This window comes from Agelaius phoeniceus, chromosome 7 (genome assembly GCF_051311805.1).
Source record: "Agelaius phoeniceus isolate bAgePho1 chromosome 7, bAgePho1.hap1, whole genome shotgun sequence".
NCBI classification, from domain to species: domain Eukaryota; kingdom Metazoa; phylum Chordata; class Aves; order Passeriformes; family Icteridae; genus Agelaius; species Agelaius phoeniceus.
In genome coordinates this window covers 15,224,844-15,244,465 of record NC_135271.1, presented here as the reverse complement: position 1 = coordinate 15,244,465, position 19,622 = coordinate 15,224,844, and the positions used below count along the sequence as shown (strand labels likewise).

General features: G+C 49.7%; 1 protein-coding gene across 2 annotated transcripts; it reads right to left on the bottom strand.

Moving 5' to 3' along the window:
* Positions 1 to 3,375: 3,375 nt before the first annotated feature.
* Positions 3,376 to 19,045, bottom strand: MREG (melanoregulin). Of its 2 annotated transcripts, none has more exons than XM_054636668.2 (5): positions 18,864 to 19,042; positions 15,504 to 15,663; positions 8,266 to 8,356; positions 6,546 to 6,709; positions 3,376 to 4,563 (listed from the first exon to the last, which is right to left on the bottom strand). In XM_054636668.2, exons 1-5 carry the CDS (start codon positions 18,950 to 18,952, stop codon positions 4,432 to 4,434), a joined length of 636 nt encoding a protein of 211 aa, XP_054492643.2. In that variant the 5' UTR covers positions 18,953 to 19,042; the 3' UTR covers positions 3,376 to 4,431. The 2 variants fall into 2 exon arrangements, with proteins under 2 accessions (XP_054492643.2, XP_077037152.1); XM_077181037.1 differs by lacking the exon at positions 3,376 to 4,563 and adding an exon at positions 5,412 to 6,458 and having other exon boundaries at positions 18,864 to 19,045.
* Positions 19,046 to 19,622: the final 577 nt, after the last annotated feature.

The window sequence follows — 19,622 nt, the reverse complement described above, 5'->3', positions numbered from 1 at the left end:
TGAGGGTTTTATTAAGAGATTTCTCCATGGTCTCCCCTGTGCAAGGACAGCTTCCTGATGGATGTGTCCTCAAGGTCTGCAATTTGTAAGGCAAAGAAATGGTTTTGATAATCCACAACTTGCCGAACAAGGACTCCCCACACAAAAATGGTTGCTTGTCTTCAAAGGAATGCTTCTGGAGAGCTTCTTTGTGGCCAGTCACTCAACGTTAGTGATCCTCATTAGACCAGAAAAGTACATGCTTTCCCTCCAGGAAGAGTGTTGTAAGTGTTGGAATTTCTAACGTTGGAAATGATTGAAACTGAGCAGTTTGAAATGGTAATTTTTCCTACAGCTGAAATTTAAAAGATGACAGTTTTCTTTCCCGTGTCCATTCTCATTATTTATCAGAACTTAGGCTGTGATTTGTATCCCTAACAAGTAAAATGGATAAGCCAGACCCCTTCCAGGCCACTGCATCCCATCTCCTGTGCCTGCTGCTGCTCCAGCCTTTACCAAACACCTGCACTGCCACCTTCTGCCCAGCTTACATCTCACAGCTGAATTTCCACCACACTTCAGTATTTCTTTTGCTCATCCTGCTGAATTCAGGATATATGTCCTAGGAGAACTTGGAATACAAAGAAGAAACCACACATGCATATGCACAATCTGTTAACTGGGGTTTTTTGTGTTTTTTTTCTAGCTGGTCTCTATTAATTACACTATCCTGACTTCCTAGCTTTAATTTGGAGGAAGGGAACTCTCCAGTGCTGCTCCCCATGACCCAAAAATGTTAAAATATTTTGCCCAGAGAAGCTGTGGTTGCCCCATCCCTGGAAGTGTTCCAGGCCAAGTTGAACAGGGCTTGGAGCAACCTGGGATAGTGGAAGGTGTCCCTGCCCATGGCAGGGGGTAGAACATCTTTAAGGTCTCTTCTAAACCAAACCATCCTGTGGTTCTAGGAGAAGAAATCCAAGTGAAGCATAACCATGGCTTCTAAATGAAAAAAAAAAAAAAAAAAGAAGGTCGCTTTTTTCTTTCTTTCTCTTCTGATGAAATATTAGCTAAATGCAATGTCAAATTGAGGAGGAAAAACATCTGAAAGCCAAGTAAACCCAGATGTACTTTAAACCCTCTCACATCACTCATTTGAAAGAATTCTTGGTCTTTTTCCTTTAGTGATTGAAGGAAGGGATACCATACCCACTCTCTACTTAGAAAAATAAATGTTCCTTGTGAAGATGCTAATTCCTGCAGTAGTCAGCCTCAGGCCAAGTGGCACTTCCAAGCAGGAGCAGAGGCCCTGGAAGAGAGATGGGCTGGGCACCATCTCCTGGAAAGTGCCAGAGTCATTATTGAATGTCTAAACCCCAACCTTTAACAGAAATCCTGTTCCTGCAGGCTCCAGAGACTTGATGCATGCAAGAAAAGGTTGGGAATATTTCCCCTGCATGGTAAACAGGATTTTTCCCATGCTGAGGGAACAGTGGCATCTGCTGTTCGCTGGGCTCTCCTACAGCCAGCACTTCCCAGGCAGCTGCTGGAACATTCCCTGGGCATGGGCAGGGTTTGGCTCCCCAGGGGCACCTGGGACATGCAGGATGCTTGTGGGAAATGGATTTATAGAGAATTCTCAAAGCCTGACAGAGGGCTCACATATCTGTATGTAAACTTTGAGATAAGAAATGCTGACTTAGGAATGCCATGGGATAGGACAGACATTGAGAGAGAAATGGAACTAAAAACAAGTTTCAAAGGATGGCCTTGCAAACAAGGCTGGATACTTTGGAGAAATAGAACTATGAAAGGTGCATTATAGTGGGACCCATGAGGGGGAGTTTTAGATGATTGGCTTTAAGGCATCTACAGTATGGTGTGGCTAAAGCTGATAGGCCAAAAAACACTTATAATGTACTGTAATTGAAAAATAGTTAGGTTCTGATTGTGATGGCGTGAATTATAACATCTGTATTGTCTCACCCTTCTCATGAGACTGAAAATAGAATAAAAGTTTTTAAAACCCCTCTCAGCTACCCCATCTCTAAGTCAGAAAAGAACTTAATCCAACAGAGTCTGGCTCCCCAGTGGCACCTGGGACATGGAGGATGCTCAAAACGTCTCCCCAAATATCAGGTGGGGGCTCAAGCCCATCTGAATGGCAGCTGGAGGCCTGGATGGTGGTGGTGCATCAAATCCCAAATTGTTTCTAGTGAAGAAGGGAATTACTCTGTCAGGGCAGGAATTCCAGGATCATTGTGCACCTCCCTGGTATTTTCTATGGAATTTAGAAAGGGCAAATTGCTCTCTGCATTTTGCTCATTGAAATACAATTTATTGGTCTCCTGTCCCGAGTGAATGCAAGGACATTTCCTATGGAGGTGGACAGAATGAACAAGCTGAGCTTGGATCTATATGGAAACAATTTCTGCTGGTTCCTATCAGTTTTCAAGTTGCAGATTTTCCAAAGCTCTGCATCCTTCTGCTTCACCAAAGGCTGTTGTGCAATATTTTCAGGATACCCCATGACCAGTTTTAGCTGAGTGCTGGGACTGACAGGTTTTTCTCTGTTGCTGTTGTGATGGGTCCATAAACAGAAGTTCTGAGCCGGTTACTCCTCCCCGAGTGTGGAAAGGAGCGGCTCTGCTCTCATCCAACAAATTCCAGCTCCTCCTTGTGGCTGCACTCAGAAACTCAGCGCTTTCCCCGCATGGGACCTTACTTCAGCAACTAAACTCACTTAGAAATACTGATTATTGTCCCTTTTGGGCAGCCTGTCCTATTAAGTTCCACCAAAATGCATTTTGGTGACATGAGAACCGGTTTGACAGCCATGACAGCGAGGGGCAGCTCTGCACAGGCGCTGCTGAACGCTGACCTCCGTGCTCAGAAAAAGCAGCACAGCTAAAAGAATTTCTCTTCTTGCCTCTGAGGTTTCCAAACTCATCAGGTGGCTTTAAATAACAGGTAGCACTGTAAGGGACAACCAGCCAAGGGCTGACTTTTGGGTGGTGTCAGGCACCTTGGCACAGATCTCTCTCTGTTCCACGACAATTTGTTCAAATCACAGACTGGATTTGTCGTGCACCAAAGTTTATTTTCTCTAAAAACACAGGAGGTTTTGCAAAGGGCAGCTGAACTCCTGCTAGAAAAAAACAAATCAGTAGGAAATGGGTACCTAATGCCAAATCCCACTGAAATTAAATTTGATCCCCATGATCTCCTACAAAGACTTTTGTCTTAGGCTGGCAAACATAACTCTCCTATGTCAACAGGCAATTTAAAGTGTGTGGAGAACAAGCTGCAGAGGCTCTACAAATATCCCAACCCTTCTGGTATCAGCAGTCAACATAAACATTGTTACCTGGATAGGTTCACAGAGTGAGTAAGAAAGGCTGGTTTTGTAATGTTTTCTTTATTAAACTCAGCTTTCACTGCTGTTTTAAGTTGACAAAAATATTTCCCAGGAAGACTGACAAACAAAACCAGCTCATAAATATACTTTTTTCAAACGCTGTAGGTATAAACAAATAAAAGCTCTAGTTTGCTACTTTGGGAGGCCCTGTGTTACCAGCATTTTCAACTGGCCAATTAGCAGCATGTGTGTTCATCAGTGAAGAACTTCCACTTGTTTTTAAATTATCAAATCCAGTGTTTTAAAAATTATTGCTCATTATCAGACAAAACCCCAAGATAAAAAGGATGTTCATTATACCATCCCTGCTGGTAATGAGGATTTTTATATTACCAGTACATGTAGCTTTGTGCTGGGGTTTTTTTAGGCAATTAAGACTAAAACTTTTCAAAATAGGTTGAGATGCTGGGCAACCAATGTTCCAGGAGCCAAATTCTCAGCAGCTCTGAACTTGGCACCTTCCTAAACTCTACCTTCTTTGAAGATGTCAAAACATCCCTCAACCACTGAGGATGGGGCACCCAACTGTGACACTGCTCCAAGGCTTTGCTGCCTGGAATTAAATCCTGTCCTGGCACAGCTCCTGCCTCTTTCCCAATCCCCTGGGACCTGCCTGGAGGGCTGGGGTGAGGATGAGGACCAGTGCACAGAGTCACAGAGAGCTGTAGACACAGAGGTGTTTTTCCTGGCTGGGAGCTCGAGGGAGGGGACAGTGGCAGGTACCATCCAGGTGGAAAGGTGCATTTCCTCACAGCTCTTGGAACTAGAGGCACTGGCAGCAATGCCTTGCATGGCAGATCCTCCCTGTGCCTATTTCATACACTACTGGCCAGTGGTGTCCCAGTTGTCACTCCCTTGTGCCTGGGAGCCCGGTGGTGCCAGCGTCCTTTTCCGTGTGCGCTCCTGCTGGGCACAGCTCACCCTGCTCTGCCCACTCTCTTCTCCACAGGGCCACCAGGACGGCTCTGTCCTGCTGGCCCCGGGCACAGCAGCCTGCCCAGGAGTGCTGGCCGTGTCACACCGCCAGGGCAGGTCCCTCAGGGCACCGTGGGGACGCTCTGCAGGGGCCGGGGTCCCTCGTCCAGCCGGTCCCCGCCGGGCCGCTTGGGGTACACCGCGCTGGCCATCTTGAAGAACTCATCCGCGGCGTCCAGGGCGATGAGGCGGTCCTGCCAAACAAGGGTGTGGAAAATGCCTGTTTTAGGATTGGCTTTTTGCAAATACTCAAATGAATATTATGTGTGTTGTGTTAGGAAGTGATGCTGTATTAATTCTCTTAAGTAGTGTTGTTAAATATAGTTTTAGGTTATAAAAAAATGTTAGAATAGAAACTGTGCTATGTAGGATACTTTCTAAAGAGAGGACTCAGCAGCCACAGGACACTTGAATCTTTCAGAGAAAGAGAATTTATTGCCCTCTTATCAGAAGAAATGAACTCTTCCCACCTCAAAGGCGCTGTTAGGATTCAGAGGGAGAGGTTGACACTGACCAGACAGAATCCTGTGTTTGAATGGAATTTATGCATCATCTATGAAGTGTATGAATATGCAACAGGCTATTGTTTTTAAGGGTTAATCCTCTGTTAATGTGTGTCCTTTTTTGGGCTTATGCTGCCCCAAAAAAGGTACCTGGACGTCCATAACTCTTTGTTTCTATTGTCTCATATTGTCCTAATTCAAACTGTCCAAATTATTATTACTCTAACTGTATCACTATTTTTATAACCTGTGGCTGTTTGCAGGCAGCCCCAACATGGGAAGAGACGAGAACGCTGACTCCATGTTTCAGAAGGCTGATTTATTATTTTATGATATATATTATATTAAAACTATACTAAAAGAATAGAAGAAAGGATTTCATCAGAAGGCTTGAAAGGAAAGGAAAAAGAAAGGAATGATGATAAAATCTTGTGACTGACCACACAGTCCGAGACAGCTGGACTGTGATTGGCCATTAATTAGAAACAACCACATGAGACCAATCACAGATCCACCTGTTGCATTCCACAGCAGCAGATAATCATTGTTTACATTTTGTTCCTGAGGCCTCTCAGCTTCTCAAGAGAAAAATCCTGGTAAAGGGATTTTTCAGAAAATATCATGGCTACAGCAACCATTTTATTACTATTACATTTTTAAAATTTTAAAAACAAGTGATTGGCGTTTTTCACAAAGGGGGATTGTGGTCACTCTGGGGTGTTCCAGGCATGTCCCTGCCCAGGGCCCTGAATTGCAGAAAAGAAAACAAACCCCACAACTTTTGTGGAAGTTGAAAAGCTGGTGTATTTATTTCAGCGCTGGACACGTGTGGGGATCGCTGCCCTCAAAAGAACATGTGTACCTCTGGGAACTCCAGATCTCTTTTTATCTCCCTTCCTAATCCATATGCATGGCATTTCACAACAGGCTCATAAATATTCATTTTACTGATTTTGCATATACTTGCAGCTAGGGTTTTTTTTAATCAGAAAGTACAGAAAGAACTCCTGGGTCATCCTGCCCTGTTTCCTGCAGCATCCTCTCTGTCTGTTCAGAGTTCAAGGGACCCTTCCTTATCTCTGTCCTTTGGCTGAAGCAGTTTCTTCAAGCATAGGTTTTTTACGAGAACAGGCAGTCAGACCAAACAGCAGTGTTTGCAAGCTACAGACTTAATTCAAAGATGTACATTTCACCTAAATCAAAATGAATTTCTACTCTGGAAAATTTCCACTCTGTCTCAGCCCTCCCTCCTCAGCTGCTCTCAGGCATTAGGTCTCATCTTTTCACAGAATCACTGGTTTGGAAGAGACCTTCAAGATCATCGAGTCCAACCCAGCCCCAACACCTCAACCAAACCCTGGCACCCAGTGCCCATCCAGGCTTTGTTAAACACACCCAGGAATGGTGACTCCACCACCTCCCTGGGCAGCCATTCCAGAACTTTATCACTCTTTCTGTAAAAAACTTTCTCCTAATATACAACCTGTATTTCCCTTGGTGCAGCTTGAGGCTGTGTCCTCTGGTTCTGTCAGTGCTGCCTGGAGAAAGAGCCCAACCCCACCTGAGCACAGGCACCTTTCAGGGAGCTGTAGAGAGTGATGAGGTCACCCCTGAGTCTCCTTTACTCCAGGCTAAACAACCCCAGCTCCCTCAGCAGTGCTCAAAGAACTCACCACCACGAAGAGGTAGCGCTCAGAAAGCTCCCAGCTGGTGGGGAAGATGTTGGTTTCCTCCGAGAGCTTTAACAAGATGTCCCGGGCTTTGCTCATGTTCTGAGAGTCGCTGATGATGCTGAGTTTGGTCACTGACAAGAGGGAATCTGCTTCCTTCTGGAAACCTGGGAAAGAGATGTTACAGAAACAAGTCATTAAACATGAGAACAGGGTCATCCCTGAGCCCTCCAGGCTCTTGGAAGGTTCCTTATTCCCCCTCCACCCCAGGCAGCTGCATCCCTACTTCCTAAAACAAACCAGCACCCCCTCAGGCAGCTGTGGGACAGGTATAAACTCGCTGGTGGGGAAAATAAATCACAAAAGTAGGCACAGCGAGTTCATTGCTGGTTTTCCTGTGAAAAGCTGTGTGAACATGCACAACCCAGGGTGCTGATTCAGCTCTTCCATGCTCCTGATGCTACCATAGCTTTCAGGGCTGCTGGGGCTCCCTAAACCAGGTAACAGGGATAAAACCTGTGGCAGTGATGAACACCAGGTTAATTATTCCTGTAGCAGTCAGCATCAATTACAGGAAAGGGATCCAGGGGAGGAAAGCTGAAGGAGAGTGAGTGCAGGGGTCTTGAAATGCAATGGCTCCCATTAACTCTTTGTTCAGCTCCAGAGGGCTGGTGGTGATGCATCTCACATGAAAACAGTTATGGGGTGACAGTGGTGGGCTTATGCTTAAAGCAGAGGCCTAGATAACAGAAGATAGCAGGTTTCACATCTGGTTACTCATTTAGCTTCACTAATGCCATATGATCCCTGGCCTTGAGTTTCCCCAGCCTTTGCAGAACATCTCCAGAGCCATTGTGGATGTGAGAGGGATGTGGGAGAGCCTCTGTCAGCCTGCAGTGAGAGATGGAAGGATGCCAAGTGATCCCTCCCAAGCCTGGCCTGCTGTCAGCAGCTGGGTGGAGATGAGGGTTGACACTGGTTATGGATTTATGATGTTCCTCCCACCCAAATGCCAGAATAGCAGGTAGGGCAGGAGTGGCTGAGATACCCATCTCTGGCTCCCATTGAGGGTATCCTAGAATAGATTCACTCATCCTCCTCTCAGCAGCCACCACCCACCTCCAGAGCATGATGGAAGTCACCCAGCTGATGTGCTGGCACATCCTGAGTGTCACATGCTGTGTGCCAGGCAATTGGGAAAAGCCCAAAGTCACACCCACCACCAGCACTTGGAAACAGCAGTAGGAGGGTTCCTGTGGAGCAATTCCATTTGGTGAAAGAATATTTCAACCCACTTGGGAGCACATGAGGTGAGAGGCTTAGCTCTGATCAGCTGCCATTGGCTAAGGAAACGAAATAGATGTATCTGTGTTCCCATCTGAAAGGAATATTCATTCCTTCCTGCTTATCTTGTTTGGAAAAACCCAGGGTGAACTCCCACTGCAAGGTTTCCACAAGGAAGCTTGAAATGGATGACTGTGCATGTTATTATGGGCTTGGAAGGTGATCATGGCTCATGGGCTTTTGATGTGCCTGCAGACACGGTGTCCCTGTCCCCTCCCCACCGTGCCTGAGCTCTGGGGAGCCTGAGGGCATTGCTCAGCAACCTCCTTTTACTTCCCTCCTCTCCAGCTTGATTTTGTGGAGCTGTTCCCATCCTCAGCCATGGTGGGATCTCACATTCAGTACCACTGGAATTACATCCCTTTGGCCTCCAGCTTACCTAAATCCTCCAAAATGTGTTTCCACCTGCTCCTCACTTCTTTCCGGGTCTGCCGTAAAGTATAAATGTCATAGTTGAGCTTCTGCCACTCCTGCAAAGAAAAGGGGTGAGAGACACTCAGTCATTGGAATCTGCTGCTTTCCAAGGAATTTCAGCTCTGAGCAAGGGAGCCAGAGGTGCAGAGTTGGTGTAGGCACTAAGCTGTGGGGTGGTGGCTGGGAAGGTCAATGACCAGGCTGCTGCTGCCCCTAGAAGAAATTACACTGACCAACACAGAATTTTTAGCTTGACACTTGGCTCAGCATTTCTGTGTCTTCTCTGTTCCAAACTGCTTTCAGTTTCCCTGGAATTACAGAATTTAGCTCAGGTATTGCTGACAACTGCTCCTCAGTCAGACATGGAGCCCTGTGTGGCATGAACTGGAGCAGGCAGGTGTTCAAAAGTACTAGAAAACAAGAAAACCAGACTTTTTTTAAAGATCAGGATATCCTCTTTTGAAAGAGGTGCACAGGGATGGATGAGGACTGAACTGGAGCCATCTGATCTGATAACCCTGAGAGGCTGCCAGGTGCTGCAGTTAATGCCTCACTTCACTGCACAGCTGAAATATTGCACTGGACCTCCAGCTTTAGAACTGGACAATGGGTTTGGGGTCATTTAATAAAGTCACCAGCACATTTAAACACAACTACACAAGTTTCATTGGCAGTGGGCTTGGCAGTGCTGGCTTAATGGCTGGACTCAATGATCTCAGATGGCTTTTCCAACCTAAATGATTCCATAGGCATGCATTCCTGTGGAAATGCAAAAAAACCAGGAGCACTTTTCCCAGCTCTTCCTAGCCAAGTTTAATCAATGCACACACTGCAAAGGGTGCATTTTTAGAAGCAGCCCAACAACAGGGTGACAACATCACCTGATAACTTCCTTCCAGTAACAACCTTAATTAATCTCATTTCTCAGCAGGGGATTACCTAGATGGGCTCCTGAAGAATAAACAGGTGTTAATCTCTGCTGTCACCCTGAGATTTTCCTACAGGCCATGCTGGGTTCACAGCAAAAAAACAACATCCACAGAGGTCAGCCATATGTTAGAAATCCCACTGTTTTCTGGTACTTGGTCAAAGAGCTGACTTGATTCCATAAAGATTTGAAGATTCCTTTGTGTTTTTTCCCTGATTGTGGCTGCCATGCCACGACAGCAGAGATTTAAAGCCAAGCCTGTTTTCCTGCTGATCAGCACGAGCTGCAGGAAGCCCTGGGGATTACACTTTGGAAAAAGCAGCTAGCAGGGTTAAGGCAGTGGTGACTTCAGGTCAGGAGAGCAGGGGAACCAGCTCCACCACAGCCACTCACTTCCAGAAAACTAAATCCCCTTCCAGAGGCACATTTCCCTCTCTCCTGGAGTGGCACTTGAGACCAGCTTTGCTGTTTGCACAGGAGAGCACCTGGCTGCCAACACAAGGCACCAGACCAGAGGAATGAGGCAGGGGCAGGACTCTCCTTTCCCAGCTCAGAGCTGGGAACTGAGCTGCTCTGGGTGGAAAAGAAAAGAGGGGGGTTATTATGTTCAAGTTTTGTGGGAAGGGTATTGAAAACTGGAGAGCTTTTAGAATGAGGCTGAAAAGCTGCACGATGCCTTGGTCCCCGCTGGCAGGGGCTCCTTGGAAACGTCTCAGCCCTCTCGTGACCTCCTGGCACAGGCAGAAAGGAGAGGGAGCCAGTCTGGGCATGCTGGTGGGGAGTAGCTGTGTGTCTGTGCCCTCCCACAGAGAGAAACAAGGCCTCTAGTGCAGACAACCCCTCCAGACAGCCACTGTGATCCCAGGCCTGCTTCACACTGTGGAATTAGGGACCTGGGCCACTGGGAAAGATGCTCCTCTCACAAAATGTGGCCTCCTGGCACCCAGCAGCTGCTTTCAGGGCTGTGGGGATTTACCCTGTGGTAGGAGCCAGACTCCTCTCTCAGCATGGAGAGCAGTGCTTAGCATGCAGGGAAGCTGCTCCTGATTTTCTCTGGATTAACAGCAGCGTGTTTTCCCTTGTCTGTTTTTGTTTTAAGGGAATCTAGGTTATGGCTTTCTTGTATATCACAGTGTCTGAGCTCTGTTATGGAAGTGAATATGGTGGATGTTCAGTCCCAGGGGAGCTCTGACAGTGCCCTGTTGATGGATAGTCTGGGGAGTGTGCAAAGGAATTATTTTGATGCTTCAATCACAAAATGATGCTTAACTGTGGTGCCTGGGTGGGACCTTTTGTTCTGGTGGGATTTATTTTGCCTGAGCATGAAGCTGCATCTGTTTATCTTTCTGTAGAGAAAGCTGGGAGGAGGATGCTCCCAGCCATGGAAAAAGACCCAGAGAAGCAGAGATTATCAGGATGAGATTGGGCTGAGCTCTCAAAGGGACTCATGCCCTGCTCTCCATCAGTCTCAGAAACCACTGGATCTTCCCAGGCAATTCCTTCCAGCAGAGACACCTGAACTGCCATGGGCTGTGCTCTGTGTGCCTTTAATGAGAGAATCAACTCAAGAGCATCTCTCCACACCCAAAATTATTCTAAAAAGCATCTCCCTCCAGCTGCACAGCACAGGCAGAGCAAAGCTTGCCCTGCCCGTGCACAGGGAAGGGCGAGATCAGAGGCTTTGGAAGGGATCCCGTGAGTCCCCAGGGCTGGTGGCATCATGGGGCTGCTCAGGGCAGGGCAGGGCAGAGGCTCCACACCAATCCCCTCTCCCTCGACCTTCTTGGGCAGTCACAAACTCCTGGGCCAGGGAGTGTCACTCTGGCTTTTTAAGATTTTCTAAGCCTTCTGATGTTGACATTTTTGTAATGAACTTTCTCACACAATTTCTGTCAATAACTCATTGTTTTGCATTCTTTTATGGAGGAGAAATTTGATAGACTGTTGGTTTGTCCAGTGTCATTGGCACTGTCACCCTCCAATCCCCTGTTAATTTTAGAAAACTATAAATGTTAGAGTCAGAAAATCAACTTCCCTTTTCTTCTTCACCTTGAGAGCAGCGGAGTGTGTTTGTGTTCTTTCGTGTCCTACAGTGACAAGGGAGAAGGCTTGAAAGCACAGGGGGAACTGACACACAGACGTGGGGTGTGTCTGGGACATCCCAGCCATGCACTCCAAAGCAATCCTTTAACTCTTAAATGCTTTTAACTCTTTTGCCAAAATCTGAGTTAACCACAGGAGACCAAAGCAGGTTGCAGTTCCCAGTCCTGGTTTTTTGCAGCCAGTTTTGCCCTTTAAACCTACAGAGGAAGGCACAACAGATACCAGTGGGGGCTTGAGAAAACCCTGAGTGTGTGAGTCAAGAATATCCCAGGAGCAGGAGGGAAACCCCGCTGCCTCCATTTTCTACATGCTCAGCCCTTCACATATTTATCTGGAAAACCTCCCCAGACTCTCTAGTGTGAAACACTAAAGCTGCAAATGCCAAATGACATGGAATAAGCCAGGCTGGTACATAACTCAGAGCTCTGGGAAAAAATGTGCCAAGAGAACAGGCAACAGTGTCCAGCTTCTCATCCCTGATCATATGAAAGTTTCCTAATTACTAGGGAGCTTTCTTCATGCTGCCAGAACAATCCTCTACCAAATCCATTGCCTTTATTCTCTTAAAAGCAATTGAGGTCACCACTCTGTTCAAAAGTTATTTTAGAAATGAGGTCAAAACAGAGTTATCAGGGAAAGACTGCAGAATATCAGTGCAGGCAGGTACCAGGGATGCTCCTGCTCTGGCTCCACTGGAAGCAGCTGAACAAAGATAAAACACAAATATAAACTACAGACTGACATCTCAGAAGAAGCTTAAATTGGATTCAATTTAAGAGAGGTATGCAGACATTAAGAGGGTTGGGTTTGGGCTCCCCAGCCAGCATCCCCAGCCCTGGATAAATCCCATCACCTCTCTGTGCCCCAGTAACAGCTGGTGACAATTCTGACCTTCTCTGTGACCTTCTCTGTGATCTCTGTGTTTAGAAAAGAATAATCCTGTAGCAGAGCAGGAGGAGAAAGAAAAATAGGCCTTGCCAGCTCATTAATGGGCTTTTCAGGGGGTCATGCCAGTGTTGCTCTGCCAGCCAGGCCCCTGGCAGGGATGCAGGCTGAGGAATTGCCTTTGCTATGGGGTTTATGATTCCACCTTTCCCTAAGGAATAAGCCAGGAGAAGAGAGAAACACTGCATTTACAGCAAGCCATGAGAGCAGGGGGTTTTCCTCAGTCACCATGTGAAATGCCCCTTTAGTTTCTGTTCCCAGGGCTGTGGCACAGCTGCCCTGGCTCTTTCGCTGAAGCCAGGACCGGTGCACAGCTCCCTGCCCACAGCTGGGTAACTCCACACACCCCAGCAGAGGCCATGGAGAAACCAGGGCCACCCCAGAGGGGACCTCATGGAGGGGACTCTGTGCATCTCACACTCATTAGCCCAGCAACAGCCCCAGTGCAGCCCCTGCTGCTCATTTCACCACCAGGTATCAGATGTACTTTACCCTACAACAGGCTCCATGAAGCTGCAGAGCCAGAGTAGGGAAAAAACCTCCCATTTTTCCCCATATTTGAAACATGATCCTGGAATTCAAAAGCTGTGATGGCAGCTCTGATCCTCAAAGGCTGCATCTGCTTGAGCCAACCCCTCAGCAATGGCTTTCCTGGTTTTCCCTGTGCAAGCTAAGGACACACTGAGCTTGGGCTGGAGCTGCCAGCAGGGACAGGAGGAGGACACAGCTCCACATGGATCATGTGTGGGTCCTTCTCCATGGTGGGGGCAAAGAACTGACCCCAAGGGAGGGCACCAGCACTGCCAGGATGGGACCATGCAGATCAGGAACCCATGATGGACAGCAGCCTGCTCTTTGGGATCCTTCCAAAGACCTGTGCTGGGAAATCCCTGAGATACAGGTGGGGAATGACAAAGCACACAGTGAGTGCACTGCACACCACAATTTCTTTGTTAAATGAAGGAGCAGAAATGCAGCAAGTTCTCCTTTCAGGCAGTTTTAACCACAGGAAGTACCTGTGGTTTTGTAACACTTGTGTACCACACAAAGAAACTGTTCCTCCATCTTCACTCCTGCAGCATCCACAGGCTCTCCCTGGGGATTCTGGGGGCAGAGCAGCCCCCCAAGCAGATGCTGGCTTTTGCAGCCCAGTGTTGTTTTGCAATCAGACTTTCTTCTCTCTCTCTGAGCTGAAGTCTCATTAGGAGGGGAGGGCACTGCAATCTGGCCTAGTTTTATAATGCTTGCTGGAGTAAGGAGAGATTCTGGCACCAGGGGCCAAGAACAGGAATGCTGGCTTTGCTGTCCCAGCCCCTCCCTGTCCTGCCACCCAGCAGGAGCCTGCTGGGCTTCCCTGTGTGCCTCAGTTTCCCAGCTGTAAGAGGGGACAGCAGAGCTGCTGCCAATCCTGGGCTGCAAAGGGCACAGGGCCACACTCAAAGCAAGTGTGAAGTGTGTTAGCTTTCCTCAAAACTTTCCTCACTGTTGTCCTGATGCTGTGCCCCCCAGGCTTTTTATTGATTGCACTGCATGAAAAAGCAGAGTATGTGATCCTGCCTTGCTATGGAGAGGAAGCCCTGTGAGTTTTGGGCTTTCTTTTTCCACAGGGACTGCTCAGAGCTGCTAAAAACCCTACAGATACACTGCGGGCAGGATTTAGGGCAGGATTTAGGGCAGGCAGGCCCACTGGGTTTAGGAGATGCAGGGGCAGGAGCACTTTCCTGCTCAGCCATAGCTGATGCTCTTCCCTGCCTCCTGAACAAGGGTGACACACAACACTGCTGTGCACCAGTGCATCCCCTAAAGGGAGCTGTCCTTGTTTTCACTTTGGGATGAAGGAAGCTGCCTGGCTTCTCTCAGGCAAGCAACTCAAGGTAGACAGAGCAGCAGTGGGGAGGGAAGAGATCTCCAGTTTGAGCCTTAAAGGTCACATGCAACCATGAAAATGTTGTTACAAAACCATCCATTGTAAACACCACATTAAATCAAACTCACCAAAAAACAACCCCTTAAGTGGGGATTCTGGCCAACTGTATAGAAGCATTTAATTACCTCTTTTCGCTAATTAAAACTTGTAATTTTGATTTCTCTGGGGTTTAAGGCTCCTTGTAAAGCTGAGCTGGCTTTTCGTTTACAGAGAGAAACAGTTACACTCCTGCAGACTCTGCTCAGATGAAGCAGGATCACGTTGAAGTTAAACATGAAGCCTCCAGGTTTCCCTGCAAACATTCTGGCATCATGAAAGCAATCAGAGAGGGGAAAAATGTGTCACTGTTTGCTCCAGCCTGCTCCTAATCAGGCCACTGCAATCTCCTTTGCACTGAGTGCCTTAGCAAAGGAAATCAGGGCTGCACAACAGCCTTTATGTAACAGCTATGACTTCTCCCTTCCCTCTAGAGCTGTGCCAGTTCCCTGCTCCCCGATAATTGCCATGTATCCCTTTGGAGCAGACTGAACCCGACACGGCCCCGCAGCACAGTGGAGCCCCAGGGTGCACCCAGGGGAAGGACAAACCAGGGAAACATCCAACCAAACCCACAGCCTGGGGAGGTTTAGACAGGATATTAGCAAAAATATCCTTTTTGAGAGGGTGCTGAGGGAAGGTGGTGGGCACAGGGTGCCCAGAGAAGCTGTGGCTGATACGTCCTTGCAAGTGTCCAAGGCCAGGTTGGACCAGGAGGAACCTGAGATAGTGGAATGTAGCATTCACATTCTCTGAAAAATCCCTTCACCCAGGATTTTTCTCCTGGGAAGCTGAGAAGCCTCAGAGAAAAGGAAAACAATTCTTCTCTCATTTGCTTCTCCTGTGTTGTGCTCATGTGGAATGTGTTTGGAGATTGTTTACCCACAGGTGATTGTTCCATTGGATTCTGCTGGGAGTTGTTTTAACTCTTTGGCCAATCAGGGCCGAGCTGTGTCAGACTCTGGAAAGAGTCACAAGTTTTCATTATTATCTTTTTAGCATTGAGTAAGTGTCTTTTCTGTATTCTTTAGTATAGTTAGTATTTATTACTTTATAATATAGTATTATAAAGTAATAACTTATCCTTCTGAGAACATGGAGTCAGATGCATCACTCCTGCCTTCATCGGGACATTCCCAGCAAATACAACACTGGAAGGTGTCCCTGCCCACGGCAGGGGGTGGCACTGGATGAGCTTTAAGGTCACCTCCATCCCAAAGCCTCCTGTGATTCTGTGATTCACCACACCCAGCCCAGCCCTCACCTCTGAGTCCTTGTCCAGCTGGTTCCTGACCACGATCATGTTGTAGAGCACGCGGTCGTCGTCGGCCTCGGTGTGGGTCACGTCGTGGGGGGTGCTCCACAGGTTCTGCTCCTCATCCCGCGCCAGCGTGGCCCCGAACGACGCGTAGGGGTTGTTGTTACTGCAGGGACACGCAGGGGTTACTGTCACTGCAGGGACATGCAGGGGTTACTGTCACTGCAGGGACACAGGGCCAGGCAGCTCAGCTGACCCCTGCTGCCCTCCCAGTGCCCACTGCTGTGCCCTCCCCTCTCCCAGAGAGGAGGGGGAATGGAAGGACAGAGGTTTTTTCCTTTTTTTCTGTTTTCCTTTTTTTTCCATCCTGAGCAGGCAAACCATGGTTCAAACCAAACCATGCAGTGCCCACAGGTGCCCCCACCCAGCAGCTCCCCCCCCCCAGAGCTGCAGTGATGTGCTGAGCTGTGCAACAACAGACAAGGCATGGAAAGGATATTCAGCCCCATCTACTTTGGCAATGTCCTCAGCCTTCTAATGAACTTCAGGCTTTATTTGCTTAGCAAAGCTGAGCATCATCTTCTGGGAAGACTAAACTCACAGAGGTGGCGAGCTTTTCTCTGCACTGGGGCAGTTCTGTGTTTTATGGCTTTATGTTGCTCTGGGGATGTGCAATTTTTTAACAAGAACACTTCTGCCAAGAGAACCTTTAGCAGGGGATTTCCATAAAGTGTCTAAGCAAGATGTCCAGCAGAACAATACAAGTGGAGAACTATTTTTGGCCTTATCACCCTCTGGCAATCCCTGTTCACTTCTTGTCAGAACAACCCACTGTTTATTTTGTTTGCTACCCAAACCCCATTCCTTTCCCAAGAAACCAATCCAGAGAAACTTCAGGTAACACTGTGGGTGCCATGGCATCAAGCCATAAAAGGAGGCTAAGAGGAGCTCCAGCACATAGATGAAATAGGAAAAAAACTAATTCCCATCACCATTCCAGCAGGAAGGTTAATTAGACTTTCAACAAACCAAAAACCTGAGCAACAGGTAATAATAAGGGGAAAGATAATCTCTTGTAAGCTCTCATTAAAGACAAGCAAACAAAGGTAACTTGGAGGGTGTGGAGGGGCACAACCATTTTCAATGGTGGAGCAGACAGGGAGGGAGCCCTCAGGAGCCAGCTGTGCCATCAGCAGGAGTTCACTCCCATGCTGAGCTTCTTCCCACTCAGGCATTTACCCCTGTAAGTATGCTTAACATTTGAATTACTTAAAACACCAGCATTTAGCAATAACACTGCCACACCTGAGCTTTTCTAAGCCACTCCCTCCCTCACAGCTCGAAGGGCCCTTCCCAGCACATTCCCATTTCCAAATCACAGCATGGAGCATCCTGTAAGGCATGTGCCAGTGCCCAGGAGTCAGCCAATCCATACCAGCACAGAGAGCTCTGCCAACAACTCTTGCAAGCAACATTGCAAAGGAAAAAATGGGAGGGAGAAAAGAAGCACGTGGACAGCAGTGGTTGTACAGGTTAAGGAATCTCCATGGGACCAGAGGGGACAGGGAGCATTTCATACTGTGGATTTTATCCAGAAAATGGTGAGCACCAATGCTTCATCATTGCTGCTCCAGGGGGCTTTCAGTTCACATTAAATTTTAGCATTTGGAGCCCAAAAGTTTAGTTGATTTTCATCCTGAGTGCACCATCCAAGCCAGACCCTGCCTTCACACATCAAGAGCCAACCAAGCAGCCTGGATGTTTTGCAACAGCAGCTTCCAAACCTAAAACTCAGTTAAAAGAGCTGAAATCTCAAGCAATTTGTTCACTTTAAACAGCACTGCAGCAAAAACAAATCCAGCAAGCTATTGCAAGATCCCCACTATGAAATAAGACCCTCACAGCCCCAAGAAGGGGCAAGCATTATGCTGTTAGGGACAGCAATTAGGCTGTTAGATTAATTAGGCTGGCACACATGTATAAGAGCAGGTGCCTTTCCAATTCCCAGAATTTACAGAGCCTTTCCTCCTTGGGCCAGCATTAATTGGATCGCCAGCCAGTTACTAAAGCCAGGTGCCAGGGGAGGGACACGGGGCAGCAGCGGGAGCCTCTCCGCACGTGTGCCCGGCTCCCGGGAGGTTAATGCCAATTTCCTGGCCCGGAGGCCCCATGCTTGGGATTAGCCGGTCATTATTTAGGTAGCTGCTTTACCAGCGCAAAATCAGGGCGTTTGAAGCCGTGTGTGCCCAGCTCTGCTGTTACCGATGTAGGGAGCATCGCTCCCTGCTCCCCGAACGCGTCTGTCCCACCCTGGCACAGGGAGGGCACGGCCTCGGCGCCATCCCGGGGCTGGCACACCCTCTGCGGTGCCAGGACAGCGCCTGGCATCGGGGAAGGAGGAAGAGTCGCCGTAAAATGCAAAGCCTCTTTAAGTGCTTGCACAGCTCTTCTCCACGGTTCAGGGAGGATCTGTTCATACAACAGCCCCAACCTCACGCTCTGTGCACCGAGAGCAGCAGAGCAGGAGCTGCTCCCCGGAGATCAGCACACGCAGCTCCTCCTTAGAGCCGGCTCCGCTGAGCATCCATCTCCTCCCCGGCATCCCTGAATGGAGCCGGACTGGAGAGCTGCGGGTGGTCACCTGGAAAAGGGAACGCTCCAGTGCCTAAAGGGGAGAGTGACTTTTTACCAGGGCAGATAGTGATAGGACAAGGGGGAATGGGCTTAAACTAAACGAGGAGAGATTTAGATTAGGTGCTGGGAAAGAAATTGTTCCCTTTGAAGGCGGTCATGCCCTGGCACAGGGTGCCCACAGAAGCTGTGGCTGCCCCATCCCTGGAGGTGTTCCAGGCCAGGCTGGACAGCCTGGGATAGTGGAAGATGTCCCTGCCCATGGCAGGGGGTGGAACTGGATGAGCTTGAATGCCCCTTCCATCCCAGTCCATTCTGCGAGCCCAGCCTGCGAACAGAGCTCTGCACAACCCAGAGCTGCCGGCAGTGGGACCTGGCCTCTGTCAAGGATGCAGGGTCCCCTTTTTGTTCAGTGCCTCAGCTCCTCCATTGAAATCCCACCGTGGAAAGACAAGCGCTGGACCGTCCCTAGGGCCGGGGAACCCCGAGGGGATGCGCGGGCAGGGCTCCTGCTGTCAGAAGGAGTCCAGCCCTGTTGCAGAACCCGGGGCGGAAAGGGAGCGGGCAGCGGCTCCATCCCGCCGGGAAGGATCCCTACGGAGCCGCGATGGCTCTGGCAGGGGATGGAGCCCCGCTCAAGCAGCGGTGACAGCGCGGGGAGCGGGCAGGGGACAGCGGGGGAAAGGCTCTGGGTGGGCGCATACCGGGCCGGGTCTCACCTGAGCAGGGTCTCACCTGATCAGGGGCTCCTTCTCGGGCGCCGCCGCCTCCCCGCCGCAGCAGCCGCAGCAGCCGAGCGATCGCAGCCAGGCCCGCAGCCCCATCGGCGCCGCCGGAGAGCCGGGCAGGGCACGGCAGGGCGGGCCGGCCCCACGGCCGTCCCCTGCCCCCGCCCCGCCGGGGCCGGGCCGGGCTCCGCACCGCCCCCGCTGCCTGCCCTGCCTTGCCCGGCTCTGCCCTGCCCCGCCCGGCACGGCTCGGTCCTGCCCTGCCCGGCACGGCACGGCTCGGTCCTGCCTTGCCCTGCCCGGCTCTGCCCTGCCCCGCCCGGCACGGCTCGGTCCTGCTCTGCCCTGCCCCGCTCGGCACGGCACGGCTCGGCTCGGTCCTGCCCCGCCCGGCACGGCTCGGTCCTGCCCTGCCCGGCACGGCTCGGTCCTGCCCTGCCCCGCCCGGCACGGCACGGCTCGGTCCTGCCCTGCCTTGCCCGGCTCTGCCCTGCCCCGCCCGGCACGGCACGGCTCGGTCCTGCCCTGCCCCGCCCGGCACGGCTCGGTCCTGCCCTGCCTTGCCCGGCTCTGCCCTGCCCCGCCCGGCACGGCCCCGCCGGAGCGGCGGCCGCTGCGGCAGCTCAAGGACGGAGATGCTGCCTCCTTCTGCATCCTCCTTGAACCGCCCTCCGGCATCTTCCTCCTGCACCCTCCTGCACTGTCCTGCATCATCCTCCTGCACTCCTCTGCAATTCTCCTGCATCCTCCTGCAACCCCCGGCTCC